This window comes from Lissotriton vulgaris, chromosome 6 (genome assembly GCF_964263255.1).
Source record: "Lissotriton vulgaris chromosome 6, aLisVul1.2, whole genome shotgun sequence".
Classification (NCBI taxonomy): Eukaryota; Metazoa; Chordata; class Amphibia; order Caudata; family Salamandridae; genus Lissotriton; species Lissotriton vulgaris.
The window spans coordinates 203,629,655-203,645,814 of NC_141694.1; the positions used below are offsets into that span (position 1 = coordinate 203,629,655).

At 44.9% G+C, this 16,160-nt stretch overlaps 1 protein-coding gene across 1 annotated transcript in view; it reads right to left on the reverse strand.

Moving 5' to 3' along the window:
* LOC147707023 (adhesion G protein-coupled receptor F5-like) overlaps positions 1-16,160 on the reverse strand; it is a 948,772-nt gene that overhangs the window by 894,661 nt on the left and 37,951 nt on the right. Inside the window, exons 2-3 of the mRNA XM_086926247.1 lie at positions 13,114-13,239; positions 8,020-8,083 (exon numbers count right to left, since the gene is read on the reverse strand). Coding sequence (XP_086782373.1) covers positions 8,020-8,083; positions 13,114-13,218 — 169 coding nt within the window. The 5' untranslated portion in view covers positions 13,219-13,239. The remainder of the gene's footprint in view (positions 1-8,019; positions 8,084-13,113; positions 13,240-16,160) is intronic.

Sequence of the window (16,160 nt, forward strand, 5' to 3'; positions counted from 1 at the left end):
TTTTGTTTCCTTGAAAATACCTAATCAAACGATGTCACTTACTGAATGCAATAAGGCTTCCCAATATTATCCTATGTAGTGAAAAACATATTTACGAGTTTTTCGCTGCCAGGACATGTAAACGTAAAAGTACATGTCCAAACTTTTGATTACATTGTACCATTCCCCATGAGCTATCTGAGGCATTCCTCAAGGGTGACTTATATGCAATAAAAAGATAGTTTATGGCTGGCAATCGGGTTATATTGTAAAGCTGGATTGGCAGTTTAAAACTGCATACAGGCGCAATGGCAGACCTGGGACATGTTTTAAGAGGCTACTTAAGTGGGTTGCACAATAAGTGATGCAGGCCCACTAATAGCATTAAATTTACAGCCCGTGGAAATATACCCTGGGTGTTTTTTAAACATTGAGGGACTGACCCTTCTTCCTGTTTAGAAACCACCGAAGTGTATACTACTTCAGCACCCTTACATACACTGCAGTAGTCACTGCAGTGTATGTCAGGGTGCCAAGTTCATTGCAGAGTGATATGCAGTGGTTTCTAATGTTTGGAAACCATTGCATACTACTCAGAGGCAGCACCAATGTGTACTCTGATGCAATCACTGCAGAGGTAGGGGCGTGGAGTGGTGTTTGTTTTCTCTATCTTCTTTGTGTAAAATGCCTCCTCAAGCCATTGTTGGATGTAAGGGAGCATTTTGTGCTAAGAAAACATCGTCAAATACCCATTCCACCCGTTGCAAAATTCTGCGGAATCTCACTGAATTTTAATGTAAATCCACAGATCTCAGTGGAATTAAACTCCGCCTGAGTCTATTCATATATTTTATTAACATTGTGAATCTGCATATACATAAGTTGGACCATAAGCAGTTGTCAGCACTGCTCTGAAACTCAATAATGGTTGCCTCTTTTTGTTTGAAAGCTTTTCTTTCTTCAACTCCTATGCTTACTGATTTTCCAAGCTAACGTATGTCGTATAGATATCACAATTTAGGCTACGTAAGGTGCATGGGCCCCCTGCTGAGCCATTACATCATTGCTAAAGATGTTAATGCTGTGGCCTTAGATCCTCCTGTGTCAGTGGTTGCAGCACCCTGAGGCTTGATTTTCAGATCATAATGAAGTAAATTGAAGAAAATAAGTGTTGGGGAGGCTTTCATATCAAGCATGATCTTGGTTGCCACAATACTGATTCAGTAACCTTCATAACATAAAATTCTGACCCACTCTCAGTGAAGTGCACTACTGTGTCCTTTTGCTGGATATTGGGGCAAGGCCCCAGATGTAGAGGGCCAACAGACAGCTTGCCGCCTTCCTCGAGACGAATGGATCCCTCGACCCCTCGCAGTCCGGTTTCAGAGCCAACCACAGCACTGAGACAGCCCTCATCGCAGCCACCGACGACATCTGAGCCCTTCTCGACAACGGGGAAACAGCGGCCCTCATCCTCCTGGACCTCTCCGCAGCGTTCGACACTGTCTGCCACCGCACCCTAGTCCAACGCCTCAGCAACACCGGCATCCAAGAGAAGGCATTGAAGTGGATCATCTCGTTCCTCGCAGGAAGAACACAGAGAGTCCGCCTCCCCCCGTTTTGTTCCGAGGTCACCGAAGTCATCTGCGGCGTCCCGCAAGGATCATCACTCAGCCCCACCCTCTTCAACGTCTACATGAGACCTCTCGCAGCCATCGCACGCCAGCACAACCTCAACATCATCTCATACGCCGACGACACACAGCTGATCCTCTCCCTCACCAGAGACCCCGACACCGCCAGAACCAGCCTCCATGAAGGGATGAAAGACGTCGCCGAGTGGATGAAGAACAGCCGCTTGAAACTGAACTCAGACTAGACGGAAGTCCTCATCCTTGGACCATCTCCCTCCGCCTTGGACGACTCCTGGTGGCCCCCAGCCCTGGGCACCTCCCCCAAGCCGACAGACCATGCACGCAACCTGGGCTTCGTCCTGGACTCCTCCCTCTCGATGACCAGACAAGTCAACGCCGTCTCCTCTTCATGCTTTCACACCCTCCGCATGCTCCGCAAGATCTTCCGATGGATCCCGATCGAAACCAGGAAGACGGTCACCCAGGCCCTCGTCACCAGCCGGCTGGACTACGGAAACACCCTTTACGCCGGAACCACAGCCAAGCTACAGAAAAGACTACAGCGCATCCAGAACGCCTCTGCCCGACTCATCCTGGACATCCCTCGATGCAGCCACATCTCCGGCCACCTGATGAACCTGCACTGGCTCCTTGTCAACAAGACGATCACATTCAGGCTCCTCACCCACGCACACAAATCCCTCCACAACCTGGGCCCCAAGTACCTCAACGACCGCCTGACCTTCCACACCCCCACCCGCCAGCTACGGTCCGCCAGCCTCGCCCTCGCCGCAGTACCACGCATCCGTAGAGCCACCGCCGGAGGCAGATCCTTCTCCTACCTGGCGGCCAAGACATGGAACTCCCTCCCCATCCACCTTCTGCTGACCCAGGACCACCTCGCCTTCAGGAGACAACTCAAGATCTGGCTGTTCGAGCAGTAGCGGCCCCTTCCCCCAAGCGCCTTGAGACCCTTCCGGGTGAGTAGCTCGCTATACAAGTGTTTTGATTGATTGATTGATTGATTGATTGAATTATTCACTTCAGACCTAATGTCAAAACAGAAGAAATGTCATCTATTCTGAATATTAGTCTTCTGGTGTTGTCTGACAGTATCAAAGCAAATGCACTGGCAGTTATGCCTGGTTTATAAACATGGCTGACCAGGTGGCACCCATTAGATCAGGTTCTGTGGGTCTGATACGTCCACTACCTCCATGGTTTGATGAAGAGCTTAAATCAATGTGGTAGAACTGTAAAAAGCTTGAAAGAGCTTGGCGTAAGCTTCATTTGCCAGAGGACGAAGAACGCTATAAAAAGGAGCTGTACATCTATCACCAAGGCATACAAAAAAGCTCAAGCCAAGTACTTGGCTGAGGAAATTATTAGGTTCAACAATAAACCTAAAGAGTATTTTAAAATACTAAGAAGTTTGTCAACCCTACTGCTCTCTCTCAGTCCCTAGAAGCCTCTCCAAAACTCTGTTCTCAACTCTCTGATGTCTTTCAGAACAAGATGCAGGGCACTGTTGAGTCCTTAAAGGCAGCAGGTACAAACAACATTATTGACTCTTATGGGTTAGATGGCCAAAAGGTAGCTACTGCTACCAATAGCAGTAAGTTCAATTGGTCTAGAGGTCAGTCCTCAATAGTTCGGCCTTTCCACTTTTGTTTTTTAACAGAGTTCTCCTCCATTTCATTGGAGGATTCTGAGCAAGCCCTTAGAGCCTTAGAGTCTGGTTCCCATGATGACCCCTGTCACCTCAGGTGCTGGCAACTAATGCAGAGGTCATAAACCCCCCCCCCCCCCCCGAATGCGCTGCTAAACAACTCATTGATCCAGGCCACCATTCCTAGCTGTTACAAGAATGCTAGGCTGATTCTTCTGCTCAAAAAACCTTCAGCAGACAAGACCGTCCTGGCCAACTGTATGCCAATTTCTTTGCTGCCTGCCTGTATTTTCTAAGATTTCCCCAAAATAAATATTACCATGCAACTTTCCAGTTATCTTGATGGTAATCAGTTGCTGCATCCTTCGCAATCTGGTTTCCGCCCTGGATACAGCAATGAATATGCTTGGGTTAAGGTCTCAGATGTTATTAGGATGGCCGTGGACAACAGGAATAACGTGTCCTTGCTGCTACTGGACCTCTCAGCAGCATTTGAAACGGTTTTCCCTTTGTATCCACTTGCAATGCTTGCAGAACTTCAAGATAGATGGGACCATCCTGGCTTGACTGTGTTCCATTCTTTTGAACAGATGTTAGTCGGTGTTGATGCCTCCTTTTCCGTCTGACACTAAATTAATTTATTTTGGGCTTTCTCAGGGCTCTGAGCTGAGTCCGACATTGTTTAATGTTTACATGTCTCCTTTGAGAACCCTGGTGGAATCCTTTGGAGTGCAGGTCATCTCTTCTTCTGGCAACACGTAGATCAGTCTAACTTGGGACAGGAGCATCTCTAGTGCCCAAAGTGGATCTGAAGCATGTCTGTAAGTGGTGTTCCAGTGGATGTACCGGAGTAACCTCCAGTGCAATACAAGTAAGACTGACGTACTGGTTTTCAGATCCCCCCCTCTGTGTGGTGGTGAGGTTTGGCCTAGTTTTGCTCAATCTCCTCCAACTTCCACTACATTGGTTAAGAACCTCGGAGTGAAGTTTGACAACAACCTGTCTTTCAAAACACAGGTGGAGAGCATAGGCAGGACCTATTTTGGCCTTATCCAATTCCTGAGGAAGCTTTTGTTCGTTCTTTCAGCCTTTTGCCAGAATATGGTAGTCCATGACCTTATAACACCCCAGCTGTACTACCCACTGCATTATATTGGGGCCTCCCTTTGTACCAACTTAAGAGACTTCAGTTTGTGCAGAATTCTGCAGCTCAGCTCCTGCTCAACATCCTGAAGAACATGTCTGTTCAAGTCCATCTTAAGGAGTTGCATTGGCTTTCCATCCAGGAAAGAGTGAAGTTCAAGGGACTGGTGCTAGCCTACTGAGACTTCTATGGACTTGGCCTTAAATATCTAACTAAGCGACTTCCTCCTTATCATCCGTTTAGAATTCTACATTCTGCTGATGCATTGCTGCAAGTAGTGCCTAAGACAACGAGTAAGAGATGAGGAGGCACCTCCTTCTCTGCGCTAGACCTCAGCAACTCACTCGCCTCGTTCTTCCACCGCAAGGTCGCCGACATAAACAACAGCTTCGACGCACAGACCACGCACCCTACCACCGAACCAACGCCCGCCACCACCACCCTCTGCAACTGGACCCCGAGCAGCACCGAAGACACCACCCACACGATGAACTCCATCCACTCCGGATCACCAACCGACTCATGCCCACACCACGTCTTCAACAAAGCCAACGCCATCATCGCACCCCATCTCCGAGACATCATCAACTCCTCCTTCCACACCGCCACCTTCCCGGAGAGCTGGAAGCACGCTGAGCTGACCGCCCTCCTGAAGAAACCAACGGCGGACCCCACCGACCTCAAGAACTACCGTCCCATCTCGCTCCTTCCTTTTCCGGCCAAAGTCTTCGAGAAGACCGTCAACAGACAGCTTGCCGCCTTCCTCGAGACAAATGGATCCCTCGACCCCTCGCAGTCCGGGTTCCGGGCCAACCACAGCAACGAGACCGCCATCATCGCAGCCACCGACAACATCAGAACCCTGATCGACAATGGGGAAACAGCGGCCCTCATCCTCCTGGACCTCTCTGCGGCATTCAACACTGTCTGCCACAGCACCCTAGTGAAGCGCCTCAGCAACATCGGAATCCGAGAGAAAGCACTGGAGAGGATCATCTCGTTCCTCGCCGGAAGAACCCAGAGAGTCCGCCTCCCTCTGTTCAGATCCGAGGCCACTGAAGTCATCTGCGGCGTACCATAAGGATCTTCACTCAGTCCAACCCTCTTCAATGTCTACATGAGCCCCCTCGCAACCATCGCACGCCAGCACAACCTCAACATCATCTCCTACGCCGACGACACCCAGCTGATCCTCTCGCTCACCAACGACCCCACCACCGCCAGAGCCAACCTACACGAAGGGATGAAAGACGTCGCCAACTGGATGAGGAACAGCCGCCTTAAACTGAACTCAGACAAGACGGAAGTCCTCATCCTGGGATCATCACCCTCCACCTGGGATGACTCCTGGTGGCCCTCGGCCCTGGGCACCGCTCCAAAACCAACGGACCACGCACGCAACCTGGGCTTCATCCTGGACTCCTCCCTGTCGATGACCAGAGAAGTCAACGCCGTCTCATCTTCATGCTTCAACACCCTGCGCATGCTCCGCAAGATCTTCAGATGGATCCCCACTGAAACCAGGAAGACCGTCACCCAGGCATTTGTCACCAGCCGTCTGGACTACGGGAACACCCTCTACGCCGGAACCACAGCCAAACTTAAAAAAGACTCCAACGCATCCAGAACGCATCCGCACGACTCATCCTGAACATCCGCCGACACAGCCACATCACCGGACACCTGAGAGACCTACACTGGCTCCCCGTCAGCAAGAGAATCACGTTCAGACTCCTCACCCACGCACACAAGGCTCTCCACGACCTGGGCCCCAAGTACCTCAACGACCGCATGACCTTCTACACGCCTACCCGCGAGCTACGATCTACCAGCCATGCCCTCGCCACCGTACCACGCATCCACACAGCCACCACCGGAGGAAGATCCTTCTCCTACCTGGCAGCCAAGACTTGGAACTCCCTCCCCACCCACCTTCGGCGAACCCAAGACCATCTCTCCTTCAGGAAGCAGCTCAAGACCTGGCTGTTCGAGCAGTGATATACCTCCCTCCCCAGCGCCTTGAGACCCTCCTGGGTGAGTAGCGCGCTTTACAAATGCCGTGATTGATTGATTGATTGATTGAGCTGCCTGTAGCTAGAATGTTCTTCACCTGAACCTATGTGCTACTCAGGATGCAAGCTCTTTTAAGCAAAGTTTGAAAACCTGCCTTTTTAATGATGTCTTTTAGATTATGTTCCTCTATTGTGTGATTTGCAGTTAATGTACCTGTAGCGCCAGGACGCTCTTTTGAGTAGCTGACCACTGTATAAGCCCCGGTTTGAAATATAATAAGATGCTTGTCTTTGGCTGAGTCCTGTTTTAAAGTTCAACTGTGAACCGGTTGACAACCTCACAGCAAGTTGCTAAGAACAACAAGCAGAAGCTAGACATAATATTATGCTGCTAATATGACAGGAAAGATGGGTGGAGCAAGTGAGTGATTCCGAATACAAGCATATTTCTAAAAAGTTCAAGAGGGCTTGTGAAAAATCAGTTCTAGGCCCGGGGGGGCGATATACAAGAAGACCTTGAAACGTAGAGCACTCATTAAATTTAAATGAGTATTGTAACGCCTCCGCCAAGAGCAGAGTGGAGGGTTCAGTATGCAATCTGAGGTGGTTTCGATATTTCAAAGCTATACCACCGCCTCTACCCTCAGTCCTGTCCTGTTTAGCCACCGCATATCCCGAAGGGAGGACCAGATTCCAGTCAGGGTCAGAGTTTGCATCCATCCCTTGTCCAGCTGTAGTAGGCATTCTTTCTGGTATTTATGTTTAACAAGTGATAGAGTGTTTAATAACAGACATGTGTGTATTTATCCAATACAGCACATTCCTTTGCTTTACTCTTGAGTATTTTTGTCAGCCTAGCACCAACACAGGGATGTTTGCACTGTAGTGCAAGGGTGCCTGTGCGGTAGGCAGAATTGTTTTTGTGCAGGAAGGAACGCCTTGTGCAGGAAGGGCACCTGCCTGCGCAAAAGCAATCCTGAGAGCAATTTCCCTCTTTATATGTGTGCTGAAGAATGCAGCAGACATAGAAGGAGAAACAATTGAGGGAAATAAAGGTATTCCTTCTCGTTACTCCACTTCTGGGGAGGTATATCTTTTTGCAACATTCCCATGTTTACCTGTTCTCGTAAGTCTGGGCAGGCATCAAAATCCATGGATGCTGCATGGGAACACCCTTCCTTTACCCATGGAAAAACCTTCTTGGCGCAGAGAATTTGCGTTGCGTTACATTAGTCAACATTTATGAAGTTATGCTGGGCCACACAAGGTGTCCTTGAGTGGCTTCATAAATCCATTTTATATTTGCGTTGTTCTTGTACCACTTTGTGTTGTGCAAGAGCGACACAATATGACTCATTAATATGCCCAGAGTTTGGGATTGCACCATTTAGGGAGGCACCTTAGGGAACTTACCTAAGCTTTTTTTTTTACAAATTAGTCACTAAGTTTAAGATCATTCCCCAGTTGAGGAAAATGTGATGAAGTTATTCTATATATAATTTTAAATGAAGTGTACTTAATTTGATAAATAATAATCAGGGATGTAATAATGTGTGATATTGGTAACCTGCATTTACTCACCTTGACGTTTCTGTCTCCATCTACCTCTGTAGGAACTGTGGATTGCTTCAGATTCAAAGTATGTCTAAAATAAAATTAATATTTCTAGTTAGTTCATTTATTCATTCAGTAGGGGTATACTTTCTGAAATTTCACAGCAGCCATTTTATTATTGGTAAAAATCTCAAAAACTGCAACCATTTTGATAACACCAATATCTGATGTATTCCATCGTTTGTCACAAAATCATTCTCAGTAAACTTGTAAGCAAATGAGCCAGCATTAGGAAAGTCTACAGGCCCAGCGGTAAAAGGTAGAACAATTGTCTTGACATTGCCTTTTTGCATTGACATAGCTTCATGCTAAAATGGCTCCCTGTGCGTCATAAGTCATGCAGACACGTGGGCAGCCACCTTCGAATGCTTACTCTACTAAAGAAAAGCCAAATCAAGATGGCTGCTTATGCATAAGCATGTATTGTGATGCATGCTTGCACAGGAAACCATTCTAATACAGCTGTCGATGCATATGCATGGGAGCTTCAGGATGCAAAGGATGAGCAGAGGAGTGTGAGAGTAGTAAATAGAGAGCATTTGTGTGTGCCGGCATGGCAGGAGGAACAAGAACAGGACAGAGCAGGCAAAGGACAAACACTCCCTCAGGTGCTGAAAGTTAAGGAAGGAGAGGGCCTAAATATTAACTTTTTGGTGCAAAGCTGCTCAGCAACCAATTTACTGTGCTGCATTAGATTAAGGGAGTGAGTTATTACACTCCCTCAGCGTTGGAGTACTTTAGGTTGCCATGCACCAATGATCACGCCCTTGCTCGATATTGCATTGTGTGTGTATACTGTCAAGTATAGGTTTTACTTCCAGCACAAAAACTACTTTGGCACTTTCCATTGAGACTCCTTTCTTTTTTGTTGCTAAAAGATCATGTCTATTCTCTTTAAAGCATCGACCAAAATTGAAGTAGAGTACCCACGTCTTACAAGCTTTTGGGTCATCTCTCTTGACTATTCCTAAAAGTCTTTCTCCTCCAAGCATTTTCTTTTTTACTTAGGAATTTCCTATATGGTACACTTCATTTTAAAGCAGCTGTGTTGACTATTATGCCTCCTCCAGGAGGTGTAATAGTTTACGCAAATCCCTGTCTACACATGTTAGCTGGGGATTTTCCTCAAAACCAATAGTTGGTTGCACTGGAATGGTCATGTACCATCGATAGGATGCCCTCTTGATGCAAAGTAGATCCCAGCACAATTGTGTGTTACTTTCACTTATATTTCAAAGTAAATCCCAACTCAACATTTTGTGCCAGGTTTGAGTTACTTTTATGAAGCAAACACAATGCAACGTGTTACTAAAATTGCCCCAGAACGTCCACTCATATTAGCAAAGAAAGCATACACGTATCCAATCAAAAAACCGTAAGACCAACATGCTCCTGGATGGGGCAATGAAAGGTATAGTGAGGAAAACAATGGAATTTAGATCAGAGAACCTAGATACTAGACAATAAAGCCATCAAATTACAAGTAAAGAGCTACCTCAAAGCCGACTTTAAGTATATATATTGCATTGGTAAAAGTAGGTCTGCAATACCTAGCTAAAGCTGTCTGTAACCGAGACATAATAAATGGGGTTAGAAGTTGGCCCTGGTACTATATGGCATGTTGGCAGAGCAGTCTAAAACTGTGGGACCTTTAATTACTGCCACCTTGGACCATGAGCCTAAAAAGATTCTAGAAAACATAGATCCTGATTTAGAGTTTAGTGGCCCGAGTTTAATTTGTGAACTACTCACACTCACACATTGTGATGCAGTATTCTTTAAAGAGGTACTTCTCCACCTCCTTACTGGATCAGAGCAGAGCTGGGATTTTCTTGATGGATACAGAGATGTTGTTACATATCCTGGGTGCATAGATGAAAAAGGCCTGCTGCCTTTCTTTTTCTTCTCTACACTTCTTAGTCTGCAGTCTGATTTTGTCCTGGCTGCGGGTGTGCCAAGAACCACCAGAAATTATGTAATTGCTTTGTTCAAGCTTCACGCTTGTCTGGTGGTCAGCGTTGCACTATTGAAGAGATCTTCAGTCTCGATGTATGATTTTTGTCTATTGTCTTGACCCATATTTACTTATTGCTATTCTGATGGAGAGAGGGGGGAGTATGTATATAATGTCACTTCCTCCGTAGTGTGGCACTGTCCTGGTTAAAGGAAGTGTAACACTGGACCCAACTGTTGCACTGTAGAATACTCCTTCAAAAAAGAGAGAACCCTGACTGCCCTTATTGGGATAAAGGCTGGAGCAACTGTTTCAAGCCGCGATCACTAATTTAGTGTTCTTTTTGTAAGAGTCACCCAGCTGTTCTCATACAAAGGCCCAGATTCTCCACGGTGTCATGGAACGAAGTGCAGCCTAAGAGGCTGTGCTCCATTGCGTGACAGGGAGAGAGCCGGAGAGCACCATATCAACAGAGGTATTGCACTCTCCGCCCCTCTCCCTAGCGTCAGCACTGATTTCAGCTGCCGTGTGCCAGGCACACACCTTAGCACCATAGTGCTAGGGTGTGTCCCTGAGTCTACCATAGGTTTTCTAGTGGAAGGGTACCTTTCCTGTCAAACATACTATGGCTAGACAAATGAAAAACATTTTTGTACTTTGTATGTGTGCTGTGTAGTGCAGCACACATGCAAAGTCAGAAAAGAAAAGAGACATGAAAACATTTCTCCTTTTTATTACACCTGCTTTTCAGCTGCATACATTCTTTGTGCTAACCCCTGTCTTCTAATGTTAGTAAATAGGGTATAGCATCAAAAAGCATGGGTGGGTGCATGGAAACACCCACATACCACCCATGTAACACCCCGTTGCGCAAAGTAATGCATAGCAGCTTTCTGCGCTGCTGTGCGTTACCTTTGGGTACCTTCCAGGGCAAAACAAGTTTTACACTGCAAAGTGGATCAGGAAAAAACAATTCTCCCCTCAAGTGTTTGTCCCATGCCTATCACAGTCTCATTTAGAAAAGCAACTGACGTGAACGACAATCAGAAATATGGATACCTTAATTAATTTTGTTAGCCAACCAACCAGCTCGGAAAATAAAAACGTCCCTCCCTTAAAATTGGAAAACAGGGAAAAAGCCCCCACCTCCTACCAAAAAAGGATGGAGGCTAATCAGAACAGTAATTCTGTTTCTTCAAACTTAACATAACGTCCCTTGAGGAGCAAGCTTTGCTATGTGCATATGTTACATGGATAACATGCAGGAAATAAACCACTCAGCGATGTTCAACTATCTGTCACTGCAAAACAGTGAATGTCTGATAAACACATAAACAAGCATTACAAATGCAACATCTCAGAACAATCAATAATACTTTCAAAGCAATTGAACACAAGCGTAGAAATACAAATGTTGCTTTATCGATGCGCTACTCCCAGCCTCCAGTATTTAAACTCAATTAGTTAATATCAGTGACTGCAAATGTCAAATTCACCTATTTATGGAACATGAGCGCTGTTTTACATGCAGGGATCACAGAGGTTTGGAGTCATGATAGGCTGGTATCAGTGCTCTGAAGTGGCCCCAAACTACCTGGGCACTGTACAAATCCAATAGACTAGATAATATCAAAAATGGAAAAATGAAAAGAACGTATTGTAAATTAATTTCAGTTTAACACACCCACACATGATAGTCGACAAATTACTTAATAAATGCATTTTGAAACGAAAGGAGGTTATCTTGGTTGGTATATTTTAAACGGACGATGCGTCATGTAGTAAAACATATGTTTTGAGTTAAACGCTAATGTGTTGGTGCCAAGTCTTGTCCAAATAAAATACAGATTACAGTTGCCGCTTATGCATGCGTCTATCTTCTCCCAGTAGCTTTCATGCAGCACCTCATGAAAATTAACTTCAGATGGTCTTTGTTTAGAAAGCAGACACAAGGCAATAAATCAAACAGGGGATGGAAGCCTGTTCTACAGTCTTCTACAGTCTTCTTCATCTGTTCATTTTCCTCCCAGCCTCACAGTACAGGAGGAAATATGTTACGTCATGTTATCTTATGGTACAGTGTGGTGTGGTTGGGTGTGGCGTGGTGTATTGTGTTAAGTTAGTTGAGGTTATGCTAGAATATGTCATGTTTATTTGTAAAGCGCACTATCACCCATGAGGGTATCCTGGTGCTGAGGGAGTCTGTGTGCCCAGCTCTGCCTATGGTAATTTGGTTAATTCAAAAGCCAGGTCTTCAACTTCCTGTGGAATTCAAGAAGAGAGGAAAAGACCCTGATGTAGCATATCAGCTAATCAGCTTCCACCCTTAGCATTGGGCAGGTTCAGTCAATATAAGCAATGCGAAAGGTTCTGCCCTACTCTTAGGCTCCAAGCAAATTATTGATGAGGCTCAGACAGGACAGAGCCCACAAAAGTTGGTTTATACAGGCCTGGTGCCACCTTGCTTTTCATTTGACTTTCTGGCAGAGCCTTAGTCCGCTCTCGCCTCCACTGGGCAATGCTCTCCTCAAGGCACTCTGAAAATCATACTTCTTGTTGAAGAACATCCCATGACCGGATGAAGTTTGACCACATCACCCAACATTAAAAGAACTGCATTGGCTAATGTCCTCCCGATCCGTCCAATTGCATCAAGGACAAGGCTAGCAAAAGCGGCATCCCGAATACCTTGTCAAATTAATCGCAAGACCATCAACAGGACAACACAGCACCAGGGGCCCAGACATCACAACATATATACATCCAAAAAAGAGAAAACAGAAATTGGGGCTTCTCCATTTGCGAATGGAAGGACCACTTATATGTAAATTTGTGAAATTTGGATTTGAGGAATATCATCAGTGACCACTTAGTCGCAGTAACCGCATGTCTCCAATCTCAGAACTCGGCTACCACTCAAAGTGCATGTAGACTCTCCAGTTGCCTCTGTCCCTGTACAGTGCTCTGCTGCCCTTCTGTTATGTTTGCTCTAGATATATGCCACATACATATGAAATACATTGATCAGATGATTATGTTTCAATGTGCTCTGTATGAATGCTAGTTGAAAAGTAAAAAAACATACAGATATCATTCTGTTTACTTACCTCTTCAGAGAACAGTTTGTTTACACTCCAATCTGAGGCACTTGCAAAAGGTGTATTAAAGAAAAGACATAAAGGACAGAGTATGACTATCCAGCATGAATTCATTTTTCTTTTCTTTGTATACCACTGCATGAAAAAGAAAGGTGACATGTTACAAAATATGCACATTATTTCAAATACATCCATAACTTATTCTGCATATGACCAATAAAGTGCATTATCTGACTGGATATAAAGTAGCATGGCAACCCTGTTAGATACCTTGGGTCCGATGTACACAATCCCTTACAATCACAAGCCCTGCTATTTGCACATTCACACAGTTTGCACCTGAAAACTAGGTTTTCTTGATGTACAAAAGACCTCTGATGAGTTAGATAATCCTTTGCAAAGTCATAAAAGGGATTTTGCCATTCTCTCCAAATCAGAAATCAGAGAGTGCATAAAAGGAGCAGCCCTCTCCTATTTCCGAATATAGCGTGATGTATCAATGGTTTATTTATACTTTGCTGTGAATTCCTGGAATAACCTCCCAATTCACCTACAAGCCTCAACCTCCCTGCTGGAATTCAGAAAAGGACTCAGAACATAGCTGTTTAACTCAATCCCCTGCAGCAGCTCCTCCCATGCCCGAATACCCTCTCGGGTGATAAGCTGCACTATACAAATCCAGTTATAGTGATTGATTAAAGGAGATGCATTAGTTCAACCTGAGGATGCACCGCACAGCAATGAAACTGCATTGGTTCTACTGGTAAGCACCTTGGGCCCACTTGCAAGGGTCTAGGACTGATGTGGCACCACTTGGCAAGGTAGACTCACAGATCACAGAGTCTGGGCAAAGATGAAAGGTGATAAGAAGCCTGTTTTGTCCCGAAAGTTCAGATCAGAAGGCCAGCCAACTAGCCCTTGTAGTCACTCTGGGTTCAAGTAATGAAGGTCTAGTCCTTCTCATCCAGGCAAGGAGGGCAGCAGTCAGCACAGTAGGGCAACAGTTCTTCGAGAGCAGAAGTCCAGAAGAGTGGCAGTCCTTCAGTAGCACAGAAGTTCTTCTTCCTGGCATAGCAGTTACAGTTACAGACGTGTACAGATGTGCTGGTGTCTGAGGTTTGGTACTTATACCCAGTGGTGTATTTGGAGTTGGGGTGACTTCAAAGACAAGTCTTTGAAGTACACAGATGTCATGCCCTGCCAGCCCTGGCTCCAGACTAGCTACAAGGTATAGGCAGTCCTTTGTGGAGGGGCAGGACACATTCATGTGTATCTGAGGCTATATGCAGCTCCTATCTCCCATCATGTCAGGCTAGCCCACTTAGTCACACCAAAGCTCCAATTTTGTGTGGCTGACTAGGTGGACTATACAAAGCCCAACTGTCAACTACACCCAGTCATGTGACCAGAGACAGGCTGCAGGCACCAAATGGCTAATTCAAGAAAATGCCCACTTTCTAAAAGTACAACACACAGGGTTGGGCTCTTATCATCAGTTAGGCTGAGCCACCTTTAATTCCAACAAACACAGCAATGACAAAACGGACTCTCCTTTAAAATTCACAATAAATCCAAGAACCCTAAATTCAATAAAAGTGGTTGCTATTTAATCTTTATACAGCCTCTCACCGACACTTTCATTTTTATATTATTTTGTTGTCACACATAGCAAAACCATATACAATTGATCAGCAATCTTTTTAACCCTCCCAACAATACAAATATAAACACAACAGTGGATAGAAACAAAATCAATTCAAACAAATACATACATAAGAAAATCACATGAAAAACATAAATACATTATATAAATAAATCCGGCTCAATGTCCATTTAATCAGAGAGCATTAGAACTTTGTCAATTTGTTTTAGAAGGGTATTCAAATGTATTTCCCATTAGGTTGTGCTCTGGGCATTATAAAAAAGAACTGATTTGTTGATATAATGTATTTATGTTTTTAATATGATTTTTTCTATGTATGTGTTTTTGCGAATTGATTTTGTTTGTGTTTATATTTCTGTTGGTGGGAGGGTTAAAAATATTGCTGATCAATTGTACATGGTTTTTCTATTTGTGACAAAAGAATAATATAAAAATGAAAGGGTTGTGAGATATATAAAGATTAAATAGTGACCGCTTTTATTGACTATACTGTTCTTGGATTTATTGTAGATTTCAAAGGAGAGTCAGTTTTGGCATTGTTGTGTTTGTTGCACTTTCGAAAAGTTGCACTTTCAGGATTGTAATTTAAAATCAGGACATTGAATTAGGATTCCAGAGACACCAAACATGAACGAGTCATATCTTACCATTTGGAAATTACTCTTGTAAAATGTAATAAGGTAACCCCAATGTTACTCTGTGGAAGATATAGGCCTTGCAGTAGTAAAAAATGAATTTAAGAGTTTTTCACTATCAGGAAATTGAAAACTTAAAAGTATATAGCCTGCCTTTTAAATACATTGCACTCTGCCCTCTGGACTGTCCAGGACCTACCCTAAGAATGAGTAATATGTATTCAAAGGAAGGTTTGGGTCTGGCAAAAGTTTTAACATGTCAGGAAGACATGGCAGTTTAAAACTGCACATCCAGGCTCTGCAATGGCAGGCCCTTGGACATGTTTAATAGACTACGCAAGTGGGTAAGCACAGCAAGATGATGGATGCAGTGCTGAAACTTTTCAAACACTCACCCCAGTCAAGAGATATGGGTTGTATCCATCAATCTTTTGCTCGCCATGCCGCCCCAGTTTGGACCCAGCCATATGCAGATCAGCCTTTACCCTGCTCCCCATAGAAACAGTCCAGCCCAAACTGCCAGTCTAGGTCCTCCCTGGAAGGGAAACAAGCATCCTGGGACCAGTTTGGAGTTATCACCACTCATCAGCCATGGGAGGCAGGATCAAGACTGAGCTGCATATGTATGGGTCCAAACTGGGATGGCATGATGTACAGTGAGCAAACAAAAAATGGATTTAACCAAGATTTGTGTCTGGGGGTGGATGCTTGAGAATGTTCAGCATTCTGTTCATAATTTCTTGTGTTTTTATAGTTGC